At 43.9% G+C, this 26,053-nt stretch overlaps 1 protein-coding gene across 1 annotated transcript in view; it reads right to left on the bottom strand.

Moving 5' to 3' along the window:
• Window positions 1-4,900: 4,900 nt before the first annotated feature.
• Window positions 4,901-26,053, bottom strand: part of TGFA (transforming growth factor alpha) — a 124,420-nt gene continuing 103,267 nt past the window's right edge. The window contains exons 4-6 of the mRNA XM_049785121.1: window positions 11,776-11,925; window positions 8,502-8,611; window positions 4,901-6,120 (exon numbers count right to left, since the gene is read on the bottom strand). Of these exons, the coding sequence (XP_049641078.1) occupies window positions 6,113-6,120; window positions 8,502-8,611; window positions 11,776-11,925 (268 nt within the window). The 3' untranslated portion in view covers window positions 4,901-6,112. The remainder of the gene's footprint in view (window positions 6,121-8,501; window positions 8,612-11,775; window positions 11,926-26,053) is intronic.

The raw sequence follows: 26,053 nt of genomic DNA, 5'->3' as shown, positions 1-26,053 counted from the left end.
TAGACCAGGGGTCCTCAAACTTTTTAAACAGGGGGCCAGTTCACTGTCCTTCAGACTGTTGGAGGGCCAGATTATAGTAAAATCAAAAATTATGAACAAATTTCTATGCACATGCATATATCTTATTTAGAAGTGAAGAAACAAAATGGGAATAAATACAATATGTGGCCCGCAGGCCGTATTTGAAGATCCCTGCTAGACCCTTAAAGAGACTATTCTAGAAGAATGTTATGAAAGGGGGTGGGTTGGTGTGCTTTGTAAACGAGATATTTGTAGGTAAAGGGCACTAATCCAGGGCACTGTTGGGATCCTCTCACAGGGAGAAGAGACTCAGCTGACCTCTTTTCTCCTTGAGGCCAAGATGGTGCTTCACTGTATTGGTGGGAGGGCAGTTTCCTTCACCCTACCTCAGAACCTCTCTTAAGGGTGTAATGAATATGACTCCAACAGTACCCACCAAATGTCTCCACATTCTTTCTTTTACCTCGAATGGAAGGTCATTGGGGAATGGAATTGGAGAACATGGATGGCATTCAGTTTGCTTTATTCTGAGAATCAGGCCACACAAGTGGATATTTGTGAGCTTTATCTCTTTAGATCACTGAGTGAAGCTGCTTAAAAGGCCATGAACTAGGGAACACAGCCAGCAAGCAGCAGGGCAAAGGCCACCCCAAGTCTTTGCTCCAACCCAGAATCCCTGGATGCTTCACTCAGAGAAGTCTGCTAGGTAATGGGGGCTGCTGACTCTTCTGGGGGGTCAGCTATAAGGGCTATGGCTTCTCAGAACACAGTTCTTTTAGAGGGCATTTCTGGGTCTGTACCATGTCTCAGGATATGCACGGCAGACACCTCAGGGGGCAGTAATGTTGCCTGACCTGGCTCTCTCCATTCTAGGCCTCCTCCAGTGATAGGCATACATTCCCAGGACTGGGCTCTCTTTATGACCAAATGGGCATTTCTTCCATTTTGAATCTTCCCTGAGACTCCTTCCCTCCTTCTCACCCTGTTTCCCTTTCAAACATAGTATTTTTATTACCAAAGGCAAGATTTGGCTCCTTGGAAAGCTAGCCATTACCCACTTATGTGTAACTTCAAGTGGGACTCTTTACAGGTTTTGTTCTGGCACAAATTTGCACTTCTTTGCTTTAGATTAACTTTCTAGAAAGAAGGCCAGGCCTCCATGTCTCCCCAGAGGTTAACAGTTGGCATTGAAGGGATCCTTGGCTTGGGCCAGAGATGAGGCCGTAGGTGGGCACTGGGCACCTTCAATTCCAGGCCATCCATCTTTTCTTGTGCCCCCACCCCTGGGGATTTGTTATGTTCTAAAGGATTGAATTTTAATTCCTTGAAACAACTTTTATTATTCTTATTTTTTGGGGATGCTCAGGGTTTATTCCTGGCTCTGCACTTAGTGCTTATTCCTAAAAGACTTGGGGGACCCAATGGGGTGCCAGAGATTGAATATGCAAGGCGAGCACCCTAGCCACTGTACTCTCTGGCCCCAGAAACAGATTTTTAAAAGATGCCCAGATCCAGCTCCCAGTGTCCACCATTCAGTCCATCTGGGGGTGAGCAGCATTCACCTAGTGGGACAGAGTTGGCTAGATCCAGGTCCTATGGCTATTCCTAAGGCTGGATCATTCTCAAACATCCTCAGTCTGGGCTGGGCAGGAGTTAGAAAAAAATGGAATTAGAGGTTGATCAGTGGCTCATCAAATTACAAAAGATAAGGCCCAATAGAACATGGATCCAACTCCTAATTCTGGTGAAATGAAGGAAGGCTTTAGCCTTCGAAGGTGCTTTTTCCTGGTAGGGGCTTAACCACCCCCAACTACCTCCAAACACCTGGCTATGACCAACAATATCATTGGACACTGGCTCTGGCAGGCAAGCATTCTGGTGACAGAAGGGCTTATACATGGGGGAGACACATCATAGGAATGAGGTCAAAGGATTCCCAAAGCAGTCAGGAGGGAAACACCAAGTATAGGCAGCAGGGGCCTCTGTCTCTCCTGAGAGGACAAAGGCTCTTCTGAAGGCCGGACCTTGGACCCTGAACCCTGGGCATGCCAAGATAAGGAATTGTTTGAATTTCTATCTTCTTTTAAAACTGGCTCATGCTAAGTAATTTGGGGCCTGGGAGGAGTTGATGGAGGGCAGTTTCACACATCTGTCCTTCTGCATAGGACCTTCTCGGAGTGTAACAGTCTCAGGGAAACCTGTTGCTGGTGTCAGGTGCACACAATGACCCACACCTATCTCCCTTCTGTTTTACAATTTCATGGTTTATATGGGTCTACTTTAGAAAGATTCTGAAGTTGTTTTCTGGAGTTGTATGTTAGTTCATCTGCCTAGCTGAACCTTAATACCTTTAGGGGAAGGGATTATGCATTATAAACTTTCTTCCATTTTATTTTTGAGGGGGGTGATCCCAAGCTGTGCCCAGGAGGCTCATGGAGAGACACTATGGGGGCAAACCTAGCTGGAAAGTTGAATGCTCAGGCCTGCAAATGAGATACTTCTTGGGTTCACTGGTGCTTGGGCCATCTGGTGATGCTTGGAGGCCTCCAGGGTTACCATCCAGGTTGATGCTTGGAGGACCCTGCAGTACCACAGACCATACCTACAGCCTGAGAGACACAAGTCATGTCCTTTTGATCCCTGAGATCCAAGACTATAGAAGATAACATTTTGATAAAGAGCACCATTTCCCCTAATTCATATTTTCAGAAAAATCATAATTTGTTTGACAATATACCATTTCATGGAAGAAATGGTTTTTAAAAAAGGAACTCCAGTCTTTGTTTAGGAAAAAAAAGAATTCATTCCTTCATCCTTCCAAAGTACAGTACAACTGAACAAAGATACATCACTGTAAAACACAACTGCATTTTATATTGCTCACTAGTCTTTAAATAAGTATAACTTCAGATATTAAAGAAAAGAACTGCTAATCACATTAATGCATTACAGAAATCAAAATTAACTTACCACACAAAATAAATTAAAACATTTAAATATTAACCTTTTCAGTGCAACATATACAGAAGTCAGAGTAACAAAGTTCTAAAAAAAAGCATCACGTTTGTTATAATAAAGGTAATGAAAAGTTGAACATTTCAGTCAGTTATTACACTAGGAAGAGGGCTTGCTTTTCAGTACTGTAACTGTATTTACCACTGATCTTAACAGAAAGTCAGATTAACCCTCGCTGGAGTGACAGGCCTTACATTAGAACATTAAGAACAAATATATGCATCTGTCTTATTTTGTGATGTCTCCCTTTGTCCTGTTCTTTTAAATCAGCTCTCCAAGCCACCCCTCAAACTCCTTGTATTGAATATGCTCAATAAATCAAAGCCTACATCCCTACTAGAGGGGTTGGGGTTTCCTGAGCGAGGATGGGGATGGTGGTGGGTGTGTTGATTCATTCCTGCTAGATTGCCGTGGACAATTTTCAGAATTCACCTGCCTCAGACACAGTGAGATTGCCAGAGGCCTCTCCACCTGCAGGGGGCACTCTCCCAAACTCAGGATCAGTACTTCTGTCTGCATGGGTGTTTGGCCAATCCCTTCTCTTCTTTCTTAGGACTACAGATGCTGGCACCACTCTGCTTCCCTCTGCTACTGGAGCAAGAGGTATGCTCCTTGTCTTGTGGGTCCCCATGCTCTTCCTCAGAGGGGTGTGTAAGATGGGTAGGGTGTGGATGCTATTTTCATCTATAAGACAATGTCTCTGACTAGTGCCTTCAACAATGTCTCTGCTCTCAGAACCATGGGGAGCATCCAGACTTCTTCAAAGATCTGAAAGCATCTCTCCTTTTATTAATGAGAACTTTCATATCCCCTGAGACAGACCTTGGAGACAGTAATGTCCCCACCCACAGGGGCATGGCTTTTCTCCAGGCCCTGGGAATGACAACCTGATTATAGTGAACACTGGCTTTTCTAAGGGTCATTGAAACCAGGGAGGCTGCAGTCACAGATGCCTTTAAACCTCAAAAAGGGGCATTTCTCCAGCGGGCCAGAGAGACACCAGAGTCATGACACGGCACATTTAATGACAATCAGAGCCCCAAAGTCTCTAGAAGATGGAGAAGAGATTATTCTATGATTAATAAAATGGGATCTCAAATTCAAAGACAGTGATGAAACTCCCTCTCCATTAAGTCTAAATCAGGCTCTTGAACTTACAGGAGAGGCTTGAGGAGAAAAGAGTACAAACAGGGGTGGTAGGAACACCCCCTTGGTACTCAAGGACGATTGGTGTGGTCTCTAGTAAGATGTTACTGTTAAGCCTCTATAATAAATCTATCTGCTGCACAGGAATGCAGGTGGAAACCTGATTTCTCATATAATTGAGGTCTGGGATTTGGGCCAATGACACTGCTAGGAGCCAGCTGGGGAGCAGACCTGGTCCTTATCGTAGTGCTGCCAGGGTTGAAGAATTATCAGTGAACATGAACAAGGAGAAAATCCATAGACACAGATGGGGAGAGCAGGGGAAGGACTAGGATAGGACCAAATTATCTGACAGAAATTTTAAGCCAACTCGATATATTTGAAAGGTCTCCTTCACCATGTGAGGAATGAGATGCACTGAAGGGTTAATATGTAGAGCCTGGTCCTTTGCAAATATTAGTGAATAAAGAGTTCCCTCACATAAGGAGTTGACATGTTATTTTACTGTTACTCTGTTTCCAAATGTTCATGGAAATTCCTAGGGACCAGTGTCCTGCTGTTCGGTTGGAGGGAACCAGATCTTCTCCCAGGCAGGCCCCATGGACCAGAATGGCCCCAGATGCTCAGAGAACAATTTTTCCTTCTCTGAGAGGAAAGCAAGACCTACATGGTGGAGGTGGACTATGAGAGTTTCAGTTCATAAAACCAGCATCCTGAATGGAAAAATGAAAAAAGTCACTGGAATATTCCTTCTAACGCTTTAAAATAAATAGGAAAATTACATTTCTCCTTTCGAAAATAAAGCAACAAATCAACCTAGCAACAACATGAAAAATAAATGATCGACCCCCTTTTCCTGGATGTGGCCCTAAAAGCCATGGCTCTTGGCTAATGCTTGGTCGTGAATGTCTTCTCCAGGGACTCCCTAGGAAGCAAACTTTGCTCTACTAGGGAGCCATGGACTAAGTATTGGGTTTCTCTGCACACACATTCTCCTCCTCTCTTCCCAACAGAGATGACAACAAGGCCGCTTTTCTTCAAAGTCACCACACCAGCTTTCCTTCCTGCTTTGTGTTGTAAGTGGCACAACTGCTGGACCCCATTTTTTGCTCCCCACAACAGCCCCATCCTCTGCTTTCATCTCTGGGCCCACTCGTGGTCCATCCCAAACCTCAGCTCCCGAAGAGGCCAGGCATTCCTAACCACCATCACTTTACAGACAGCAACTGTACATCATTAATACCGAAGTCTGAAAGGCTTTTATGCTTTTTACACTGGCAGCGTATGAGATTGAGAAGAAATCCCCTCATTCATCTAATAAATAAGCAAGTATCTCCCTGGGCCATGGTGCCTGGCGAAGGTCCTCATCACCCTGCTGTGAAAGACGTCAGGCTGGTGGAGGGTTTGGTGCACAGAGGATGGAATGATTTCTTTCACATTTAGCATCTTGATATGACCCTTTTCCATCTCTTCAAAAAGTGGATATGAACAAACAAAAGCAAAAACTGGTACCAACAATAGGAAATCCCTGGTGCTGGGCAGGATGAATTCTGTTGTGGGGACACAGGCTCATGAGAGAGAAATGCAGTCTGACATTGAAGACGTCCATCTGGACACACAGGCCGGGCACCACATACACTAGAGCTAGGCAAACAGGAAGTCCGCCATTTTCCAGTTCCTTTTGGACCAATCTTTACATGGTGGCCCACTGATTTCTTTTCTAGGACACCAAATAACACCAAGCAGATAGAGTTCTTGACAGAGCTTTGAAGGAAGGTCCATAAAAGACGAAAAAGGCTGCTCAGGTGATTACAGGTTGGGTAGGAAAGGTCAGCTGGCATGGTCCAGTGTCCCTCATGGTGCTGGCCTGGAGGAGTCCTTTCTTTATCCGGCTGATGCATCCACCTGCTTGAGCTCCTCCTCAGGGTCTTCAGACCACTGCAAGGAAGGAAAAATAGGTTAAGCTTTGGAGTCAGACCCTGGTCATGGTGAGAAACTTGAAGATGCCCATGTCACTAGGTCTCTGAGGCAGCCAGGTCCTAGACCAGGTTCTGCTGGTTTGGTCTTAGAGACAGCAGCTTCTGAAACGATGTGTATATGGGGGTACTTCCAGTGCCAGGGACTGAACACTGAATCTTGTACCTGACAGGCATGTGCTCTACATTTGAGCTATATCCTTGACCTAAGGAGGTAATTTAATTTTTTTGGCTTTTGGGTCACACCCAGCAGCACTCAGGGGTTACTCCTGGCTCTGTACTCAAAAGTTGACCCTGGAAGGCTCGGAGGACCATATGGGATGCCGAGAATAGAACCCAGGTCCTGGGTTGGTCATGTGCAAGGCAAATGCCTACCACTGTGCTATCTCTCTAGTCCCAGGAGGTATTTTTTTTTTAAGGGAAAAAGAATGAACAGCTGTAAAGCTGAAGTGACAGCACAGCAAGTAGTGTGTTTGTCTTGCACACAGCTAATGGGGGTTTAATCCCCAATATCCCATATGGTCCCCTAAGCCTTTCAGGAGTAATTAATGAGTGCAGAGTCAGGAATAATCCCTGAGCATTGCCAGGTGCTGCCCAAAAATTTAAAATAAGGGCCAGAGCTATAACACAGTGATGGGGCATTTGCCTTGCATGCTGCTGATCTGGGACAGATCTGGGTTCGATCCTCAGCATCCCTTTTGGTCCCCCAAGCCTGCCAGGAGTGATTTTTTGAGTGCATAGTCAGGAGTAACCCCCGAACACTGTCGAGTATGGCCCAAACACACACAAACAAATAAAAGAATAAACAGCTGTGTGTCACAGACTGACATGAGAGACAAGGAGTCACTCGACATCAGTCCTCATTCAATTTGCACAATATCTTTTCAATAAGAAAATCAAGACTTGGGATGAAATGATAACATAGTGGGTAGGGCATTTGTCTTGCATGCTGCTGATCCAGTTTGATTCCTGGCATCCCATATGGTCCCTAGAGCCTGCAAGGAGTAACTTATGAGTGCAGAGCCCAGTGTAAACCCTGAGCACTGCTGGGTATGGCCCTCCCTCATCCCCCCCAAAGAAAAAAAAACCAAGACTCAGAGAGATTAAGTAACTGCTGAAGGGTCCCACTAAGTCAGCAATAAGATGTCCCTTCTGAATAAAACATGCCATAGAACAAGCTAAATGTCATTGAGTAGAATAAATATCACCCTCCTTTTTATTTATTTATTTATTTATTTATTTATTTATTTATTTATTTATTTATTTATTTATTTATTTATTTATTTATTTTGGTTTTTGGGTCACACCCAGCGGTGCTCAGGGGTTACTCCTGGCTGTCTGCTGAGAAATAGCTCCTGGCAGGCACGGGGGACCATATGGGACACCGGGATTTGAACCAACCACCTTTGGTCCTGGATGGGCTGCTTGCAAGGCAAACGCCGCTGTGCTATCTCTCCGGGCCCTTAGTTATTTATTTTTTCTTCTCTTCTTCCCTTCCACATACTTGGCTGTGTTGTGTGCACAATTTTCAGGTACAGTGCTTGCCAAGGGCCTGCACACTTTAGTTGTAGGGCTTATACACACTTGATATGCCAGAGATTGCACACTTTAGTTTTTGTTTTGGGTCACACACACTGTAGTACTCATAGGTTACTCCTGGCTTTGAACTCAGGAGTTACACCTGGCAGTGCACAGGGGACAGGGTACCATATGAGATAACAGGGATTGAACTCAGGTCACACACATGCTAGGCAAGTCTTACCCATTGTACTATCACACCAGCCCTGACCTGAAAATGCACACTTTGCTGTGGCACCAGGTACCAAAAATAGCAGGGCCACTGGAATTATACTTGGCTGAGAATTGAACTCAAAGATTCACATCTGCAAGGCAGATGCTCAACTACTCAATCACATTACTGGGACTGCCTTCCTCCTCCAACTCCTCCGCTCTTTAATCTCATCATTTTTTAGGAGGTCATATCCAGCAGTTCTCAGTGGGCTTTTTCTGGCTTTGTGTTCAACAGAGACCCCAGGGTGTACTCAGGGAACTATATATGGTACCAATGACTCAAGCTGGGGTTGTTGTAAGCAAGGTGACTGTCTTACTCACTGTACCATCTCTCTGGTCCCTCATCATCATTTTTATTTGCAGTGTCTGGGATGGAACCCAAGCTCTAGGCTTGTGAGACCTGCATGAGCTACATTCCTAGCTCTCTGACTATCTTCTTTCTTTTCTCTTTCTTCCTGCTTCAGCTTCCCAAACAGCTGTGCTGGCCTGGAGAGGGTGGTCACATTTCTCATGCAGCCTGTAAGGGAGTGAGATCTCATATGCAGCCCTTACCTGTTTCGGAGTGGCAGCATGCACTTCTTCCTTTCAGGAGGGCACTGGGTTTCTCGTGTCGGCAGATGAGGGCCCGACACCACTCACAGTGCTTTCGGACCTGGCAGCAGCTGAAGGACACAGAGAACATGATCTGGGCTGAAGCCTAGCAGCAGAGTCTAGCCCAGGTAGCATCTACTCTTGAGACCCACTGGGCTGGTAAGGGTTCTAAACCAGCCTTTCTGGGGTAGAGGCTCTGAGTGGGGAGAAATGTAAACAGAGGGACACAATGGGGCTGGGATGGTGAGGGCCCTATAGAACACTGGTCTTTAGGAAAAATGCTGGCCAACTTCATGCTATCTGTTAGTCACCCCAAACTACCAGCTCCAGTGGTGTCGTGCTATTTCAGGCTCTTAGGACAACCAGCAAGCAGTCCTCCCCCCATTCCTCCAGCTTAGCAGCAAATAGCCCATAAATGTAGCACAAGTTTTAAAAGTGCTGATGGAACAGGGACAAAGCAGCCAGCTCAGGCAGTACCCAGAGCATTTAGGAGGGTGTCACCCACCAGGTACTGGCAGCAGCAAAGCAGGGAACAAATTGGTTCATGGAAAGAATGAGAGCAAGTCACGGACTTGTTCGGTGGCTCTGAAGCCTTCTCTGAGGATTAATATTCTTTATTTACAGCAAATCCAGCTTCATAGTGACCTTGTGGCACAAGAGCCCAGAAGCATCAGGCTTGAGAATGTTCTGCCTTTTAGTGCTGTGGCAAAGACTGATCCACTAGTAGAGTTGGCACGGAAGAGGGACCAGGAAACTGTAAAGGACTAAGAAGGAAGCTTGGGCAAGGCTGTAACTGCCTTGGGAGGAACTCTGCTCCCAGGAGCCTAAAAACAGAGAAAGGAAGCAATCTTGTCCCTGCGTTTTTCCTTCCATACTGTGTGGCTACTTGTGGTCCTTCTTTCAGTTCCTCTTTTAGTTCTGCTCAAGGAAGGTTACTTGGGTCCCTGAATCTCTGGATAGCAGAGATTCAACTGGATGAGGACCCTGAGAGGTTCCTTCCCAACCTGCTGGGTTAACAGTGAGAAGCTAGAGGAGTGGGCTTCAGTAGGAGGCCCAGTGCAGGTTCCAGACTGTAATTGGTTCATTACATGCAGGAGAGATCCAGAGTTCTTCCTGAGATTGCTGAGAGCAGCCAGTGAGCTAGCAGGTTTGCCCCTCCCTTCCTAGCTAAGAGCATCCCAGGGCATCCCAGACTTGGATCCATCCCATGTGGACTAAACTGCTCCCAATCTGGCCACAGACACAGGTAACCAACAGCCTGAGTTTCTGAACTTGGGCTCTGGTAATGAGGGAGAGGGCAGAAGGGACTTGGGACTGGCCATGTCCCTGTAAGTGACAGATGTAAGTTTAGATGCATCTTGTCTTGTCCTCCCTCCCTCCCTTCTGATGATGATGAGGAGGCAGTGGGCAGGCCACATCTGGCGGGCCACTCAGGGGACACTTCTAGCAGTGCTCAGTGGACCATATGCAATGTCATAGATCAAACCAGGATTGGTTGCAAGCAAGAAAAACCCTGTAATATCTCTATGGTGTTTTAATTTAATAATCTTAAAATAATGTTTAATAAGTTTAATAATGTTTAATATTTGGTTACAGAAATGTTAGTAGTTGGGTTTCAGTCATAGAATGTACACCATCTTTCACCAGTGCAATTTTCTTGCCACCAGTGTATCCTTTTTCCCTCCTCCATCCCTATCCCCTGCCTGTCTCTGAGACAGGCATTCTACCTCTCTCTCTCACTATTATTGTCATGGTTGTCATAGTTTAGGTTCTTAAACCCACATAACTGAATGTGGGGGGTTGTGAAAACATAAATTTCTTTATAATTTTAATAAATAAAAGTCTGATAAAAATGCCTATTACGGGCCCGGAGAGATAGCACAGCGGTGTTTGCCTTGCAAGCAGCCCGGTCCAGGACCAAAGGTGGTTGGTTCGAATCCCGGTGTCCCATATGGTCCCCCATGCCAGCCAGGAGCAATTTCTGAGCAGACAGCCAGGAGTAGCCCCTGAGCAACGTCGGGTGTGGCCCCCCCCAAAAAATGCCTATTGCATATACCTTATACCTGGTTGAATAAAAATTTCTCAGTTGCAAAGGGGGTCACACGTAGAAAAATGTCTAAGAGGCCAGGCTTGATCTAGAGAGTCTGTAACATTAACCTTTCAGTTGCTTGAACTGAACAGGGTGTCCTGTCTTGATTCCAAGGCTCTGGGAGAGAAACAGCCTGGCAAATGTAAAACAGTTGCACATACAAGTAGCTCATATGAGAGAAGTCAAGGACATTGGTCCATGTGGATGCTCTTATTTCTAGGGAGGTTTCTCCTGAATGGCAGGGCTTTAACCTAGCCAGATCCAAGACTGCTTGTTATGCCCTACAAACACAGCTTCCCCAAGACACCTGCAAGTGGAATGGGCACAGCTTGGGGAGAAAAGAAAGACAGATAGATGCTACTCAGATCTTTTTTTTGTTTGTTTTTGTTTTTGTTTTTGGGCCACACCTGGCGGTGCTCAGGGGTTACTCCTGGATGTCTGCTCAGGAATAGCTCCTGGGAGGCACGGGGGACCATATGGGACACCGGGATCCAAACCAACCACCTTTGGTCCTGGATCGGCTGCTTGCAAGGCAAACGCCACTGTGCTATCTCTCCAGGCCCGCTGCTTAGATCTTAACCTTCCCACTAGTGCCAGGTCTGAGCCCTTCTCTGAGACTCAGATGTCTCTAGAGACTGTAGGGAATATCTCTGACCAGAGTTGGGGATACAACCCTAAGGTAGCTCTTTCTCTGCATAGCAGACAGATAATGGGCAAGCAAATAGGTCTAAGAAAGAGCTGAACAGGGTCTCTGCTAGTTGAGTGCTCTGAAGATGAATATAGTCTCTGAGTTTTTGAGGACAAAAATGAATAGAAATGTAGATGAAGGAGCCAGGCTACCAGGAGAGCATAAAGGCCTGTTAGGGGGCTAAAGGATTGGTGAAGCATCAATTGCAGAGGTGGTCTGCTGCTACTACTGTCCATGGGGGCTGTGGGCAAATGCTAATGCTCTCCAGTGCACCCTCCCTCTTATAGCTCAAGGTAGAAGAGCAAACACTGTTGTCAGCTCTGTACTGGCACCTGCAGTGCATAGATCACAGCTGGGGTCTCTCCATGTATGGTTTTCCTGGTGCTAATCAGACATGCTGGCAAACTTGTGCTGAGGTGTTCAATGATGGGACATGCTAAAGAGGGAGCGGTACTCACTGTATCAGCACACATGTGATGATGAGGATTGCCAGGGCCACGATGGAGACTACCACCAAGGCAGTGATGGCTTGTTTCTTCTGGCTGGCTGCCACCACGGCCAGGAGGTCAGCATGCTCACAGCGGGCCCCTACGTACCCAGAATGGCAGCTGGGGGAGAAAGAAGTGTCAGTGAGTTTTTTTTGGCAGAAGGTTCCTTCAGAAAAAGCTGGGTGGGACGGAGGACCCAGAGCCCCAGGGAAAAGCCCACCTGGGCCCATCTATCCTTTCTTTTTTTTTTTTTTTTTTTTTTTTTGGTTTTTGGGTCACACCCGGTGGTGCTCAGGGGTTACTCCTGGCTGTCTGCTCAGAAATAGCTCCTGGCAGGCACGGGGGACCATATGGGACACTGGGATTCCAACCAACCACCTTTGGTCCTGGATCGGCTGCTTGCAAGGCAAACACCGCTGTGCTATCTCTCCGGGCCCCCATCTATCCTTTCTAAGCAGAGGCAGATGTGTTGCCAAAATTGCTCCTTCTTTCTCACACTGGCCTCTTTTCTTGGGATAACATTTGAGCACTGTGATCCAAGGCACTTCAGGATTGTTACTGCCACACCCAATCTTTGGGAGCCAACAAAATGCTGTGCTTCTGCCATGACATTCATGTTGGCAGTTCATAAAAAGACAGATTACTTTATAAAGCACATGTGTGTCTCAGAGTTTCTGATTATGAGAAAAAGGAAACATGTGAAGTCAGAGGGAGATCCAGCAGCCTGGTACTGTCTCAGATTCAGTGATTGGCAAGTGTGCTCCAGTTGGCCCAGAGTGAGGCCATGGGCTAAAGCAGAGTCCAGGAGCACCACTGTCTGAGCGACCACAGTGTGGGAATTCTGGACTTGTCATTTCTAGAGGATCAAGTTGGAGCACAATGCATGGAGTATGTCCCCAGCCACAGGGGAGGCTCTGACTGACACCATGTTTTCTCTCTGGCCGACTCTATGCAGAAGGGAACAATGCCTCTTCCACCTCCCAGTGGTAAGTCCAGAGTAGCCTGGTTTCTGGGAGCTGGTCCCCAGAACATGTTCCAACTGTAAGGAAGTGAGGGTCCCTGAATGAGAATCTCCCCTTCTCCAGGCACTGGTCTCTCTTCAGTAGCAGCTGAGTGTCTATTTGGGTCCTTTGTATGGATTTCTAGTTGTAAGGATTTGATTCTTATTTCCTTCTCAGGTGGGAGATTTTTCTTCCTCAGGTGGGAAGATCTACCTGGCCTCCAACCTTGCCCCAATCAATCATCCGGGGCTGCATTTAAACTTTCATTTCCTATGACTAGGATACAAAAGCCATCCACAGAATGGGAGAAACTATATAACCAATACCCATCAGATAAGGGACTAATTTGTAAGATATACAAGGTACTGATAGAACTTAACAAGAAAAGAAATATAACCCTATCAAAAAATAGGAAGAAGAAATGAACAAACAATTTCTCAAAGAAGGGGCCGGCGAGGTGGCGCTAGAGGTAAGGTATCGCCTTACAAGCGATAGCCAAGGAAGGACCGTGGTTCGATCCCCCGATGTCCCATATGGTCCCCCCAAGCCAGGGGCAATTTCTGAGCGCTTAGCCAGGAGTGACCCCTGAACATCAAATGGGTGTGGCCCGAAAAAACAAAAAAAAATTCTCAAAGAAGAAATACATATGACCAAAAGGCACATGAAAATATGCTGCTCCACATCACTAATCATCAGGGAGATGCAAATCAAAACAATGAGGTACCATCTCATGCCACAGAGACTGGCACACATCACAAAGAACAAGAACAATCAGTGCTGGTGGGGATGTGGGGAAAAAAGGAACTTTCATTCACTACTGGTGGGAATGCCGTCTATGGCATTTATGAAAAATAATATGGAGATTCCTCAAAAAACTGGAAATTGAGCTCCCATATGATTCAGCTATACCACTCCTAGGGATATTCCCTAGGAACACAAATACACAATACAAAAATGCCTTCTGCACACCTATAGTTATTGCAGCACTATTTACAATAGCCAGAATCTGGAAACAACCAAGATGCCCTTTAAAAGATGAATGGCAGGGCCCGGAGAGATAGCACAATGGCGTTTGCCTTGCAAGCAGTCGATCCAGAGCCAAAGGTGGTTGGTTTGAATCCCAGTGTCCCATGTGGTCCCCCGTGCCTGCCAGGAGCTATTTCTGAGCACACAGCCAGGAGTAACCCCTGAGCACCGCCAGGTGTGGCCCAAAACCAAAAAAAAAAAAAAAGGATGAATGGCTAAAGAAACCGTGGTACATATACACAATGGAATATTATGCAGCCGTCAGGAAAATGAAGTCATGAAGTTTTCTTATACATGGATGGACATGGAAAGTATTATGCTGAGTGAAATAAGAGAGGGAGAGAGACACACAGAATAGTCTCATTCATCTATGGGTTTTTTAAAAAAAATAAAAGACATTATTGTAATAATACTCAGAGACAATAAAGATGAGGGCTGGACCAGCTCATGATGTGAAGCTTACCACAAGGAGTGGTGAGTGCAGTTAGAGAAGTAGCTACACTAACAGTATCATGTCAATGTTCATGAGTGAGAGAAATAGAATGCTTGTCTCAAATCCAGACAGGTGAGAGAGGAGGGAAATGGGGGGCATTGGTGGTAGGAATGTTGCACTGGTGAAGGGGGGTGTTCTGTTTATGACTGAAACCCAACTACAAACATGTTTGTAATCATGTTGCTTAAATAAAGATATTATTTAAAAAATAAACTTTCATTTCCTCCTCTAGACATGGTGATGATAAATAAACTGCCATTTGATTAACTATCACCCAGTCCAATTCCCTTCTTTTTAGATGAAAAAGCTTTTGAGGAATAATGAAAAATTAAAAGGCAGAAGAAGGTCTCAGTGTGCCTGAGACCCTTAAACCTGTGGTCCTGGGCTGCCAAAGTTCCGATTCCAAAGGGAGTCCTGTGACCTGAAGTCATAGGAAAACAGTGTATTTTCCTGAGTACTTGGCTTTATTCAGTAGCAGCACAAATGTTGTCATTTTAAGATTAGCAGAGGTTCTCAAAGCGGGTCCTATCACCCGCTTTCCAGAAATAAACAAAAACAAAACAACCCACTCAGCATTCCTAAAAATCTACATTAAAAATAGTAACCGAATAATTTACTAAGTTCATAATACAATTGTTTCAAGCATTAAATGCTCCAACACCAATCCTTTCACCAGTGTAACCTTCCCTCCACCACCCACCCGCCACCTGAGTCAGCCGCCTGCAGGCACATATTTACTTCATATTGTTTGTTACAACACAAAGGCAATGGAATTATCAAAACATAGATCAATAAGTCAATTTGTGGTAATTGTTATATCTCACAGTTGTGTTACTGATGTCATTGTCTGAGAATCTACTTAGTTGAGTCTTCTGTGTTATTGTTTAGGCTCATTGAGCATACTGGTTTTCTATGCTACTTTCCTATCAGATTTACTGTAATTCTATTGGGCTGACAGTACTATAAAATTTAGAGATGTTGTGCAGCTGTGAGGGGGGAATCTCCCATGTGCCCCATTTTAAGAAGGCCCCAGAGCTGTCAGCCCAGACTAGTCTACTTGGGAATATTTGGTGACATCATGTTCTTTTAGAGATTAGATATAGTCCTGGGCTGTTTCTAGAATTTACATTCTTTAAATGAACAAAAAGAAAGTCTCTCCCCCCACATTATATCTGAGACCATTACTAACCCCCTTGATAGTTCCAGCATGCTGGATGGTATTGTCCACTGAAGAAAATTGTGTAAAGGAGTTGCTACTATAAAGATTTTAAGATTTATGGCAACTTAAAAGTGGAGGGGGAGAGAGTGAATGAGTGAGTGAGTGAGAGAAAGAGAGAGAGAGAGAGAGAGAGAGAGAGAGAGAGAGAGAGAGAGAGAGAGAGAGAGAGAGAGAGAGATTATGTCTGCCACAGAGATAGGTGAGGAGGGTGGGAGGGAAACTAGGGACATTGGTGATGGGAAATGTGCACTGGTAAAGGAATCAGAGTTGGGCATGTATAACTGAAACTCAATAATGAAAAAATTGTTAACTGTATTTCACAGTAGGTCAATTAAAATTTAATAATTAAAAAGACTATGTCAATAGGAGACGCTGAAACAAACAAAACTTGCTGCTTATGTCTCCCACTTGAAACATCCCTGAAGAAAAGTCTTTCATTGGTGCTCAGCCCAAAGCCCAAATGTTATGTACCATATTTATAAGTATTTTTCTGTTTGAGTTAAGGTACTTATTTTGGTGTTAAGAGTTCATTTACAGGGCCGGAGAGATAGCATGGAGGTAAGGCGTTTGCCTTGAATGCAGAAGGTCCATGGTTCGAATCCTGGCATCCCATATGGTCCCCTGAGCCTGCCAGGGGCGATTTCTGAGCATAGAGGCAGGAGTAACCCCTGAGCACTGGCGGGTGTGACCCCCCCCAAAAAAAAGAGTTCATTTACATTTAACATGAATTTTTCTAATTTATAATCCTTACACAAAAAGTCAACACAGTGACTGCAGCTACTGGCTAGGGAAGGAAGAGAAGTTCACATCGAGCCAACTGATGCTGCAGCCACCTAAAATGTGGGTGCTCATTGTCCAAGCTTCGTTCTGGTGCCCTCAGAGGGAGTGGAATGGTATGTCACACACAGAAGACACTCAGCATCAAACCTGACTTTTGATTTATTTTCTAATCTTGAAGGAATGAGAGTTTTAGGTTCAATAGGGATGCAACAGGTTTATAATCTTTGTTAAGGAAGCACAGGCACCAATGAGGACAGGAAAAAAGCAAGGTTGGGGTCTCCAGAGAGCTGACAAGGAGAGAGCAGGATCCAAAATTGGAGGCAGAACAAAGTGGAAGAGGTGAGTATTCTCCAGCAAGAAGACTCTTCTTGAAAAAAAAAAAATCTAACTTGAGATATGGTGTAAGAACGTTGATTCTCCCAGATCTGTACTGGGAGGGAGAGGACTGAGAGGCTGTGAACAGGAAAGGCTTGGTAATTTCACTAAGCCCACCTAGATCTGTATTGTTATGTGATGAAGCTACATTGCACTAGAATCTACATGTGTTTACACTGCATTGTGACCCACAGCAATGTTAAGCTTCTGTCCAACATCATACAATTAACTGGCTTTTTCCATTATATCCACCCTCAACTTCTCTCTGGTAGCCAACCAGTTCTTTCTGTGGAGAAGCGTTTGCTTTTGTTTTGCCTTGTTCTTTATATGCCACACAAGTGAAGTCATATGTTATTTGTCTCTCTTTGCCTGGCTTATTTTACTGAGCATAATATCTCAAGGCCTATGCATGTTCTAGTTAATGACTAGAATTACCTATTTTGTACATGAGTATTATTCCATGGTATATATGTGTACATCTTTATCCATTCATCTCTTGGTGGACAATTAGGCTGTTCCCAAATCTATTGTAAGTGACATTGTAATAAATATAGGGGGACATGTATCTTTATGGATTAGTGATTATATATTCTTGAGATGAATATCCAAAAGTAGAATAGCAGGATCATACAGTATTTCTATTTTCATTTATTTTTTGTTTTTGGGCCACACCTGGCAGTGCTCAGGGGGCCATATGGATTTCAGAGATTGAGCCAGGGTTGCAAGGCAAGATCCTGTCTGCTGTATTGCTACTGTTCTGGCTCTTCTATTTTCAAACTTTTTAGGAATTTCCATATAGTTTTCCATAGAAGCTAGACTGATGATAGTCATATTGAGTGTACAGGGTTTTATTTTTGTGAAATAAAACAGCATTAAACATGATTCAGGGCATGCAATCTATTTGGGTATATACTATATTATACTGATCCCTGAAAGTCCAATTCTACTTTTCAACATCCATTTGTTCTTGTTAGCCCTGTTCCTCTTCTCTAATTGGTCATCTAATCAAAAAATTCATTTTTAGTGTCACTTTGTTTTCTTGATACACAGTGTATGAATGACATCATACTGTCATTCAAGCCAGATGTTTTTCTTTCACCATCTGGCTTGTTGCACTAAGTAGGAAACCCTCTAGGTTCATCCACATTGTGGCAAATAGCACATTTCTTTTTTTTTGGGGGGGGGGTCACACCCAGTGGCACTCAGGGGTTACTCCTGGCTATGCACTCAGAAATTGCTCCTGGTTGGAGACACTATATGGGACATCGGGGATCAAACCCAGATCCATCCTGGATCAGCTGCATGCAAGTCAAATGCCCTACCACTGTGCTATAGCTCTGGCCCTCATTTTGTTTTTTAAACAGATGAATACTACCTGATAGTGTTCATATACCACATATTCTTTATCTGCCACAGGTATGCGTACAGCTCTTCATTTTGGGGGGATTACCAGAAATGTGGTACTTGGAGCCTATGGACTTCCTTTTTGAGGAATCTTCATATTGCTTCCCATCATGACTATACAGTTCACATTTATAACAATTGTCTTTTCTCCTCTTCCTTTTCAATACAATTTCTTGTCCTTTTGGTGATAGCCATTTTACCAGGTATGAGGTAGGATCTTATTTTGGTTTGTATTTATATTTCACTAACAATTGATAATTAGCATTTTCATGTGCCTGTTGGCCTTCTACATGTCTTCTTTGGGAAAATGTGTAATCAGGATCTCTTTCTAATTTTTAAAATGGCTTTGTTGTTATTGAGTTGTATGAACTTTAAATACATTGAATGTTATTCATTTGTTGTATGTGTGATTTGAAAACATTTTCTCTTTCTGTAGGTTACAATTTCATATTGATAATGGTTTTATTTATGATGTAGAAGCATATAAGTTTTCTAAACTGTCCTTTGCTTACTTTTGTTCTTATTGTCATCTGAGTTGAATCCAGAGATCCTGCTAAAGCTAATTAATGCTAAGGAGCTTATTGCCTACATTTTCCTTTATAAGTTTTATAGTTTCAGGTCTTCAAGTCCTTAAGACATTTGAAATTGGAATTTATCTTTGTGTATGCAAGAAGAACAAAAGAGTGTTAATTTTGTCCTCTTTGCATGCACTTATTCAGTTTCCTCAGTTTAAGTTATAAAAATATTTTATTTTATTCATTGTATGTTTTTGACCTCTTTGTCATAAATTAGTTATCCAGACATGTGTGGTTTTCTGGTTTCTCCGGTTTTTTCCCTGCCACGCAACCTCTGCGTAAGGAACTCTGACCCAGAGGCCATAGCTAAAAGAGGGCACCATGCTTGAGAGGCTTTAGCTGCCTGTACCCACAAGGTAGGGCACTGGACATTGAGAGACCTTGGCTGCCTGTCAAAGAGGCACTCAGGGAAATGGGGAAACTGATAGAGGACGTGGCATAAATATTATGAGGCATAACTTCACTAGCATCCTAAGGACATTTCCTTAAGCCTCTCTTAAACGCAGAGTTCTATAAACCCACCCTGTCATTAGCAGTTGTATATTCAAGAAATTCTTTATTAGTCTTACAAATTATTAATTGCACTCAAACCTAGCTTTGTCGTTAGCCTAAGTGCAGTCAAATTAAGGGTTAATATGTCAAACCTCAGCTCAAATGCATGAACTAGAACAAGGCCAACACCATAAAAACCACCAGTCTTTGAAAACTGACCTTGCTACCAGATACTTTAGGCAAGATAGCAGAAGCAGCACAGAAGCTGAAAGCTGCCCTAGGTTGGTAAAGATAAATATAAAGTTTGTCTTGAGCAGCTTGTCCCATGTATTTGGCTTGATATAGTGTGAGAACTAATAGTTATGTCTGAAATTATGATACCTTGCCAAAAATTTAGCATATGTATTACAGCTTTAACATTCAATAAATGGAACAGAATTTAAACCTCACTTCTGAGTGTCTGAATCTCTGTTTTCCCATCGCCGACTCCATGCACCCACCTCTGACCAGGGACTCTGAGAATTCCCTTAGTGTCCAGACCAAGCAGGCCCTGGCAGTTCCCTTAAACTGTGTCTTGATTTTTACCCTAGTACTACAATATTTTAAACTTGACATCTTTGTAGTACACTTCAAAGTTGAGGAATATGATATCTATGTCCCTGTTCTTTTTTTTCCCTTAAGAATCCTTTCGCTGTTCTGAGTCTTTTTAGTTACATATAACTTTTCTGAAATTTTGTTCTTTTGGAGATTTTTATAGTTTGCTCTGAATCTGCATATTATTTTAGGTAAGATGGCTATCTTTTAATAATTATGTGATTGTAAATAGAACTGTTTTCTTAAATTCTTTTTTTTGTTAACTCAAGTTTACACATTAAAACAACAGATACCTGTATTTCTGAAGTCCTTAGATGACTCCATAGGCCAGTACAAGTTAAGATCAGTACTTAAACATTCTGGCCTCAGGGGTGGGTGGGGGCAATCCTTTTCTTCCCAAGATTATAATTAATTATAATGCAGAGAGACTTCACAGTTACTTAATTTTTTTAGCCCTTAATTTAAAAAAAATTACTTATTCTTCTTCCCTTTTTGTGGTTGCTGTGATGACCTGGGGTCAGGTACACTTGGGCTTCCTGGAGCTTGCTAAGACTCACACACTTTATTGATACTGTGCCCAAAATAGTGGTGCCTCGAAGACAATACTCAGTATATGTGGGATGATATTGGAGATCAGAACTGCAATCTTGTACCTAAGGAGACCAGTATTCTGCCACAGAGATAACCTGGGCCTCGTTATGAAGAGCTTGCTGACAAACTCTCCCCTCCCCCACTCTATGTTTCTAATATTAGACTGAATTATGTCAATTATTACGGGCACCAATCATGGAAGAAGGGGGAGAGTCACCTCACTCTGATCACCAGTGAATCAGGTTTGACTCACTCCCTGTCTTCCTACTTACCTTCTTTAAAAAGGTCAAGCCAACTCTCAGCAGAGTTGTACCTGAGAGCCACCAGGGTCAAGTCACTCACTAGATCTGTCTAGTTTGTCGTGGCACTAAGATGATTCCACATAATTCTATTGGTTAGGCTGCTCATGTCATTCCATGTGATTCTATTAGCCCTTTGTTCATATGATTGATTCCAATGTGCAACAAGGCCCAAGAATCACTAAATCTTTTTTTTGTTTGTTTGTTTTTTGGGTCACACCGGGCCGGGGTTACTCCTGGCTTTATGCTCAGAAATCGATCCTGGCAGGCTTGGGGGACCATATGGGATGCCGGGATCTGAACCACCATCCTTCTGCATGCAAGGCAAATGCCCAATCTCCATGCTATCTTTCCAGCCCCCCACTAAATTATTTAAATACACAAAAGCAAACCTGCCATGACCATTCTTTATTTTCTTTTTCTCCATTCCCTCCTTTTTTACTGGGTACTTCCATAGGATGGTGTTTCTCAAAGTGCCCCCTCAAATGGGAAGCAGGATAAAGAGGAGCTGCTGGTTGCTTGTTTAGAAAGAAATATGAACAAAACAGGAGATATCTAATCACAGACAGAATCAGAGAGAAGGGCATTGAATATGTCCTCTTGTTAGATCTATTCAATTTCATCTGTCGCGCGTGAGTTTGTCCAAATACAAGCTTCTGGAATGCTGTGTGTTTTTTAATTTTTTTCTTGTTAATTCAAAAAATGAGGTTTTGGAATCACATCAGTCTGTTTTCCCCAAATAGGAGGCCTAAAGAAAAGAGGTGCAATGCCAAGCCAGAAAGCTGACAAAGAAACTGCAGTGGCTGAGCCAGAGCGATAATATAGCGTAGGGTGTTTGCCTTGCATGCAACCAACCTGTGTCTAGCCCGGGTTCAATCCCCAGTATCGCATATAACCCCCCTGCCCAGCCTGTCAGGACCTACTTCTGAGTAAAGAGTGAGGAGTAACTCCTAATCGTGCCAAGTGTGGCCCAAAACCCAAAAATAAAAAATTAAAAAAAAAATGGAAAGAAAATTCAGTGGTTAAAAGTCACCAGTTGCATTCCTGAGACTTTTCTGCATCTTACTGATTATGTTTGAAGGTGTCCTTAGTGCCTTTTCAGGAGCAAGTGCAAGGGCCTCTTCATTTGAACAAGCTAATGCTGGTGATACCCTTCTTTTCTGTGGGACTTCTAGTCCTGTTGAGCTGCTCATCCCTTACCCCCCGTAAGTCCTTATTCCATCTGATTCACACCCTATTTTGCCTTTTCTCTAAATTTTGTGTTTTTGGGCCACACTTGGTGATGCTCAGGACTAGCCCCTGACTCTCTGCTCAGGTATCACTCATGGTGTTGCCCAGGGGACTATCTAGGGTGCTGGGGATCAAACCTGGGTCGGCTGTGTGTGTGAAAGGCAAGTGCCTTACCTTCTGTGAGTAAATTTTTCTTACCTAAGAAGGGGCTATTTATTTATTTATTTATTTATTTATTTTTTGGTTTTTCGGGCCACACCCATTTGATGCTCAGGGGTTACTCCTAGCTAAGTGCTCAGAAATTGCCCCTGGCTTGGGAGGACCATATGGGACGCTGGGGGATCGAACAGCGGTCCTTCCTTGGCTAGCGCTTGCAAGGCAGACACCTTACCTCTAGCGCCACCTCACCGGCCCCAGAAGGGGCTATTTCTAAGCAAACAGGGAAATACATAAAGTCTAATAATGCTGAAAGGAAAGGAAACAAAGCCAGCCCATGCTGGAGTACAGGCCATCCTTCCAAGGGCAGTCCTGTCAATATGTTTCCTTCAGAATGGTTCCCAGGAGTTTCTAAAGTAACTAGGAATTTTTGTTTAACAATTTGGTATTGATTTTCTTATTCAACATTCTTCACTATTTGGCTGTCATTAGAAATCTCTGCAAAAGCCACATAATATGGTTGTACAGTGACTTACATACATGTTCCCTTCACCATGCCATGTAGGCTGTATCTATTCTGGTATCATAAGGTCAAGCCCATTGTCCCAATACTACTTGTGTGACCCTGGTAGAGTTACATAACTTCTCTGCATATCTTTAAAGTGTGATAGTCATAAAACCTAGAGCTGTTGTCAGCATTGAGTTAGTAACTTGTGAAGTACAACGAACAATTGCTGACACATACAAGTACTAAAAATATAAATAAAAGAACGCTGACTTTTTGTTTGTTTATTTGTTTTGGGGCCACACCTGACAGCACTCAGGAGTTACTCCTGGCTTTGTGCTCAGAAATCGCTCCTGGCTAGGGGGATCATATGGGATGCTGGGGATAAAAATCTGTGTCTGTCCTGGGTCAACCGTGTGCAAGGCAAATGCCCTACTGATGTTCTACTGCTCTGACCCCGAATGCTGACATTTTAAAGGTTTGAGAGATACTGAAGATGGCATTTCTCAGGAAAAAAGAAGAGTGCTTATTTTTAGCTATACCTTTTGGCAGAGGTTCCAAAGTTATTAATATAGGGGCCAAGGACCAAACTGACAAGGATTGTGGCTTTGAATTTTGCTTGATTTTAGCATGATGAAAATCTCACATACTGTGGTGGATAGTGGGGCCATAGGCATTTGGATATCTGGACATGGTGTACTCACTCTGAGTTTAAGAAACAGATTTAAGAACCTCCCTATTCTAGAGGAGGAAGGAGCAGGCTGGATGAAGTCAGGGCTTCCTGGGCAGCCAGGAGCTCTGTGATCACCTGGACTCTCAATGTACTCTCAATGAGCTTTTCTTTTTTTTCTTTTTTTTTTTTTTGGTTTTTGGGCCACACCCGGCGGTGCTCAGGGGTTACTCCTGGCTATCTGCTCAGAAATAGCTCCTGGCAGGCACGGGGGACCATATGGGACACCGGGATTCGAACCAACCACCTTTGGTCCTGGATTGGCTGCTTGCAAGGCAAACGCCGCTGTGCTATCTCTCCGGGCCCTCAATGAGCTTTTCATCGGCACTTAACAAATTTTCTTCTCTAGCCAAGGTACAGTGTAGGGGTCACAGCATGATGGTGCAGGTGACAGCCGAAGCTCGACTCTTTTTTTTTTTTTTTTTTTGGTTTTTGGGTCACACCTGGCAGTGCTCAGGGGTTATTCCTGGCTCCAGGCTCAGAAATTGCTCCTGGCAGGCACAGGGGACCATATGGGGCGCCGGGATTCGAACCGATGACCTCCTGCATGAAAGGCAAACGCCTTACCTCCATGCTATCTCTCCGGCCCCCGAAGCTCGACTCTTATGTTCTGCTAGAAAGCTGTTTAAGGATAGTTTAAGACTGAAACCCAACTACAAACAGGTTTGTAATCATGGTGTTTAAATATATTAATTAAAGAGAGAGAGTGAGAGAGAGAGAGGAAGAGAGAGAGGGGGAGAGAACAAGATGGAAGCCAAAAAGGAGTACTAAGAAGGAAATTACAGAAAATTATATAAAAAAAGACAGTTTAAGTGCTGTCTAGTAGAACTTTCTATGATGATAGGAATGGTTGACGCCTGTGCAAATCTAGCAACCATGAGCCACCTAACGATGCTGAGTATTTGAAATGTGGTCAGTGTGACCAAAAAGCTAAATATAACAAATGAAATAAATTAATCATATCAGTCACCACATGTGTCTAGTTACCTGCCTCCTTTGTTGGACAGCAACTGACAACTTGTATTGTGGTCATTGGGTTCTCATCACAGTTCTATGTAGGACTGATACTATCATTTTGTACCCAATGAACCTGAGCCTGCATAGGATAAAAGACTCAGATGCTGATGCAAATTTGATGGGGTTTAACTCCCATTGGTAGTACATTTGTCATCAGTGCCAAAACTGTGATGATCCTGCTTATGTTTCAGCTCTTGTTTCTGTTTCTGGGGAAGGCAGGGAGCAGGAAAGATGGAGGCTACGAGTCTTCTCCAGCACAGGGATGGGAGTGATGCCACCATTTTTTAGTCCCTTCCAATACTGGATGGTTATTGGGGTGATAGTAGATCCATTTCCACACAGTGGCACAAGTGCCCACAAGGGAACCACTCCTACGCTGAACAAGGGAGATGTGTTCTGCTCAGGCTGCTGGTGAACTGATACTGCTCACTCTCTTGGGTATTTAATTTTTCTCTCCAGATCCCACCAGAGCTATGGTTGGGGCCTAGGGAATGTTTTCCTTGGTTCTCAATGCTGCGCCTGCATACTCCACACGGTGGGAGTGCAAACCTGGGCAGCATCTGTGATGCTAAGAAGCTCCTAACTGCTTGATCCTGGCTACTATCCTGGAATCTTTGAGCTAGTCCTACCATGGATACCCCTTTGCAAAAGGCTCCTATAATCATCTTTTTTTTTTTTTTTTTGCTTTTGGGCCACACCAAATGATGCTTAGGGGTTACTCCTGTTATGTGCTCAGAAATTGCTCTTGGCTTGGGGACCATATGGGACGTCAGGGATCGAACCAATCGAACCAAGGTCCGTCCTAGGTCAGCCGCATACAAGGCAAGTGCTCTATTGTTACCTGCAATTATCTTTGGCATGGGCCATCATCCTGGGAGAAATGGGGCACCAAGTCCTAACCTGGTCTTTCTTGGGTTTTACTTTCCTAAGGGGGAAACATTTTCCTGTTGATTCACTGACATAGTTGACTTACCCCCAGGGACTTAACTAAAGGGAGAAATGAAGTATAATCTGGGATTCTATTGGACAGATACAATGTTTAAGGCTACTTTTCATGATAATGGCCACCCCTGGTTATTGAACCTTTTTTTCTAATTTTTATTTTGATCATATTGGCTTACATATCTTTCACAGTAGTATTTTAGGTACATATTAACATTGAATCAGGGGAATACCCATCACCAAATTTGTCCTCCCCCATCCCCGTTCCCTTCCTGCAACCCATATCCCCCACCATCATTCCCCAGGGCTGCTAGAATAGGTGGTCCCCTCTTTGTCTATCTTACTGTTAGTGATCATGTATCTGTTTGGTCCTGGTACCCTCCCTTGTTTCCCTCTCTATTTGAGAGGCGGAGCTAGATAATTCAAGTTATGTGGTTTTGTTTGAAGGAAAGAAAAGCAATAGAATGGGGTAAAAAAAAGAAAGAAAGAAAAGAAAAATCAAATAAGCTAAAAATGGGCGGAGTCCTTCTAGAGGTTTTCAACCTAGTTTGAGAGAGGACATGAAAAAGGTAATTGAAACACCACAACAATACAGAAAGAAATATCAAATTAAATATCTAGTGAGCACTACAGCAATAAAGACAAACACCACACAACAGCCTCGGTCCTGAAATCAAACCATGCCGGGGTGCAAAAAGAAAGAGAAAGATGGGGCCAGCGCTAGAGGTAAGGTGTCTGCCTTGCAAGCGCTATCCAAGGAAGGACCGCGGTTCGATCCCCCGGCGTCCCATATGGTCCCCCCAAGCCAGGGGCAATTTC

This window comes from Suncus etruscus, chromosome 12, assembly GCF_024139225.1.
Source record: "Suncus etruscus isolate mSunEtr1 chromosome 12, mSunEtr1.pri.cur, whole genome shotgun sequence".
NCBI classification, from domain to species: domain Eukaryota; kingdom Metazoa; phylum Chordata; class Mammalia; order Eulipotyphla; family Soricidae; genus Suncus; species Suncus etruscus.
The sequence above is the reverse complement of the archived record's forward strand: the minus strand, read 5'-3'. Positions and strand labels throughout refer to the sequence as shown.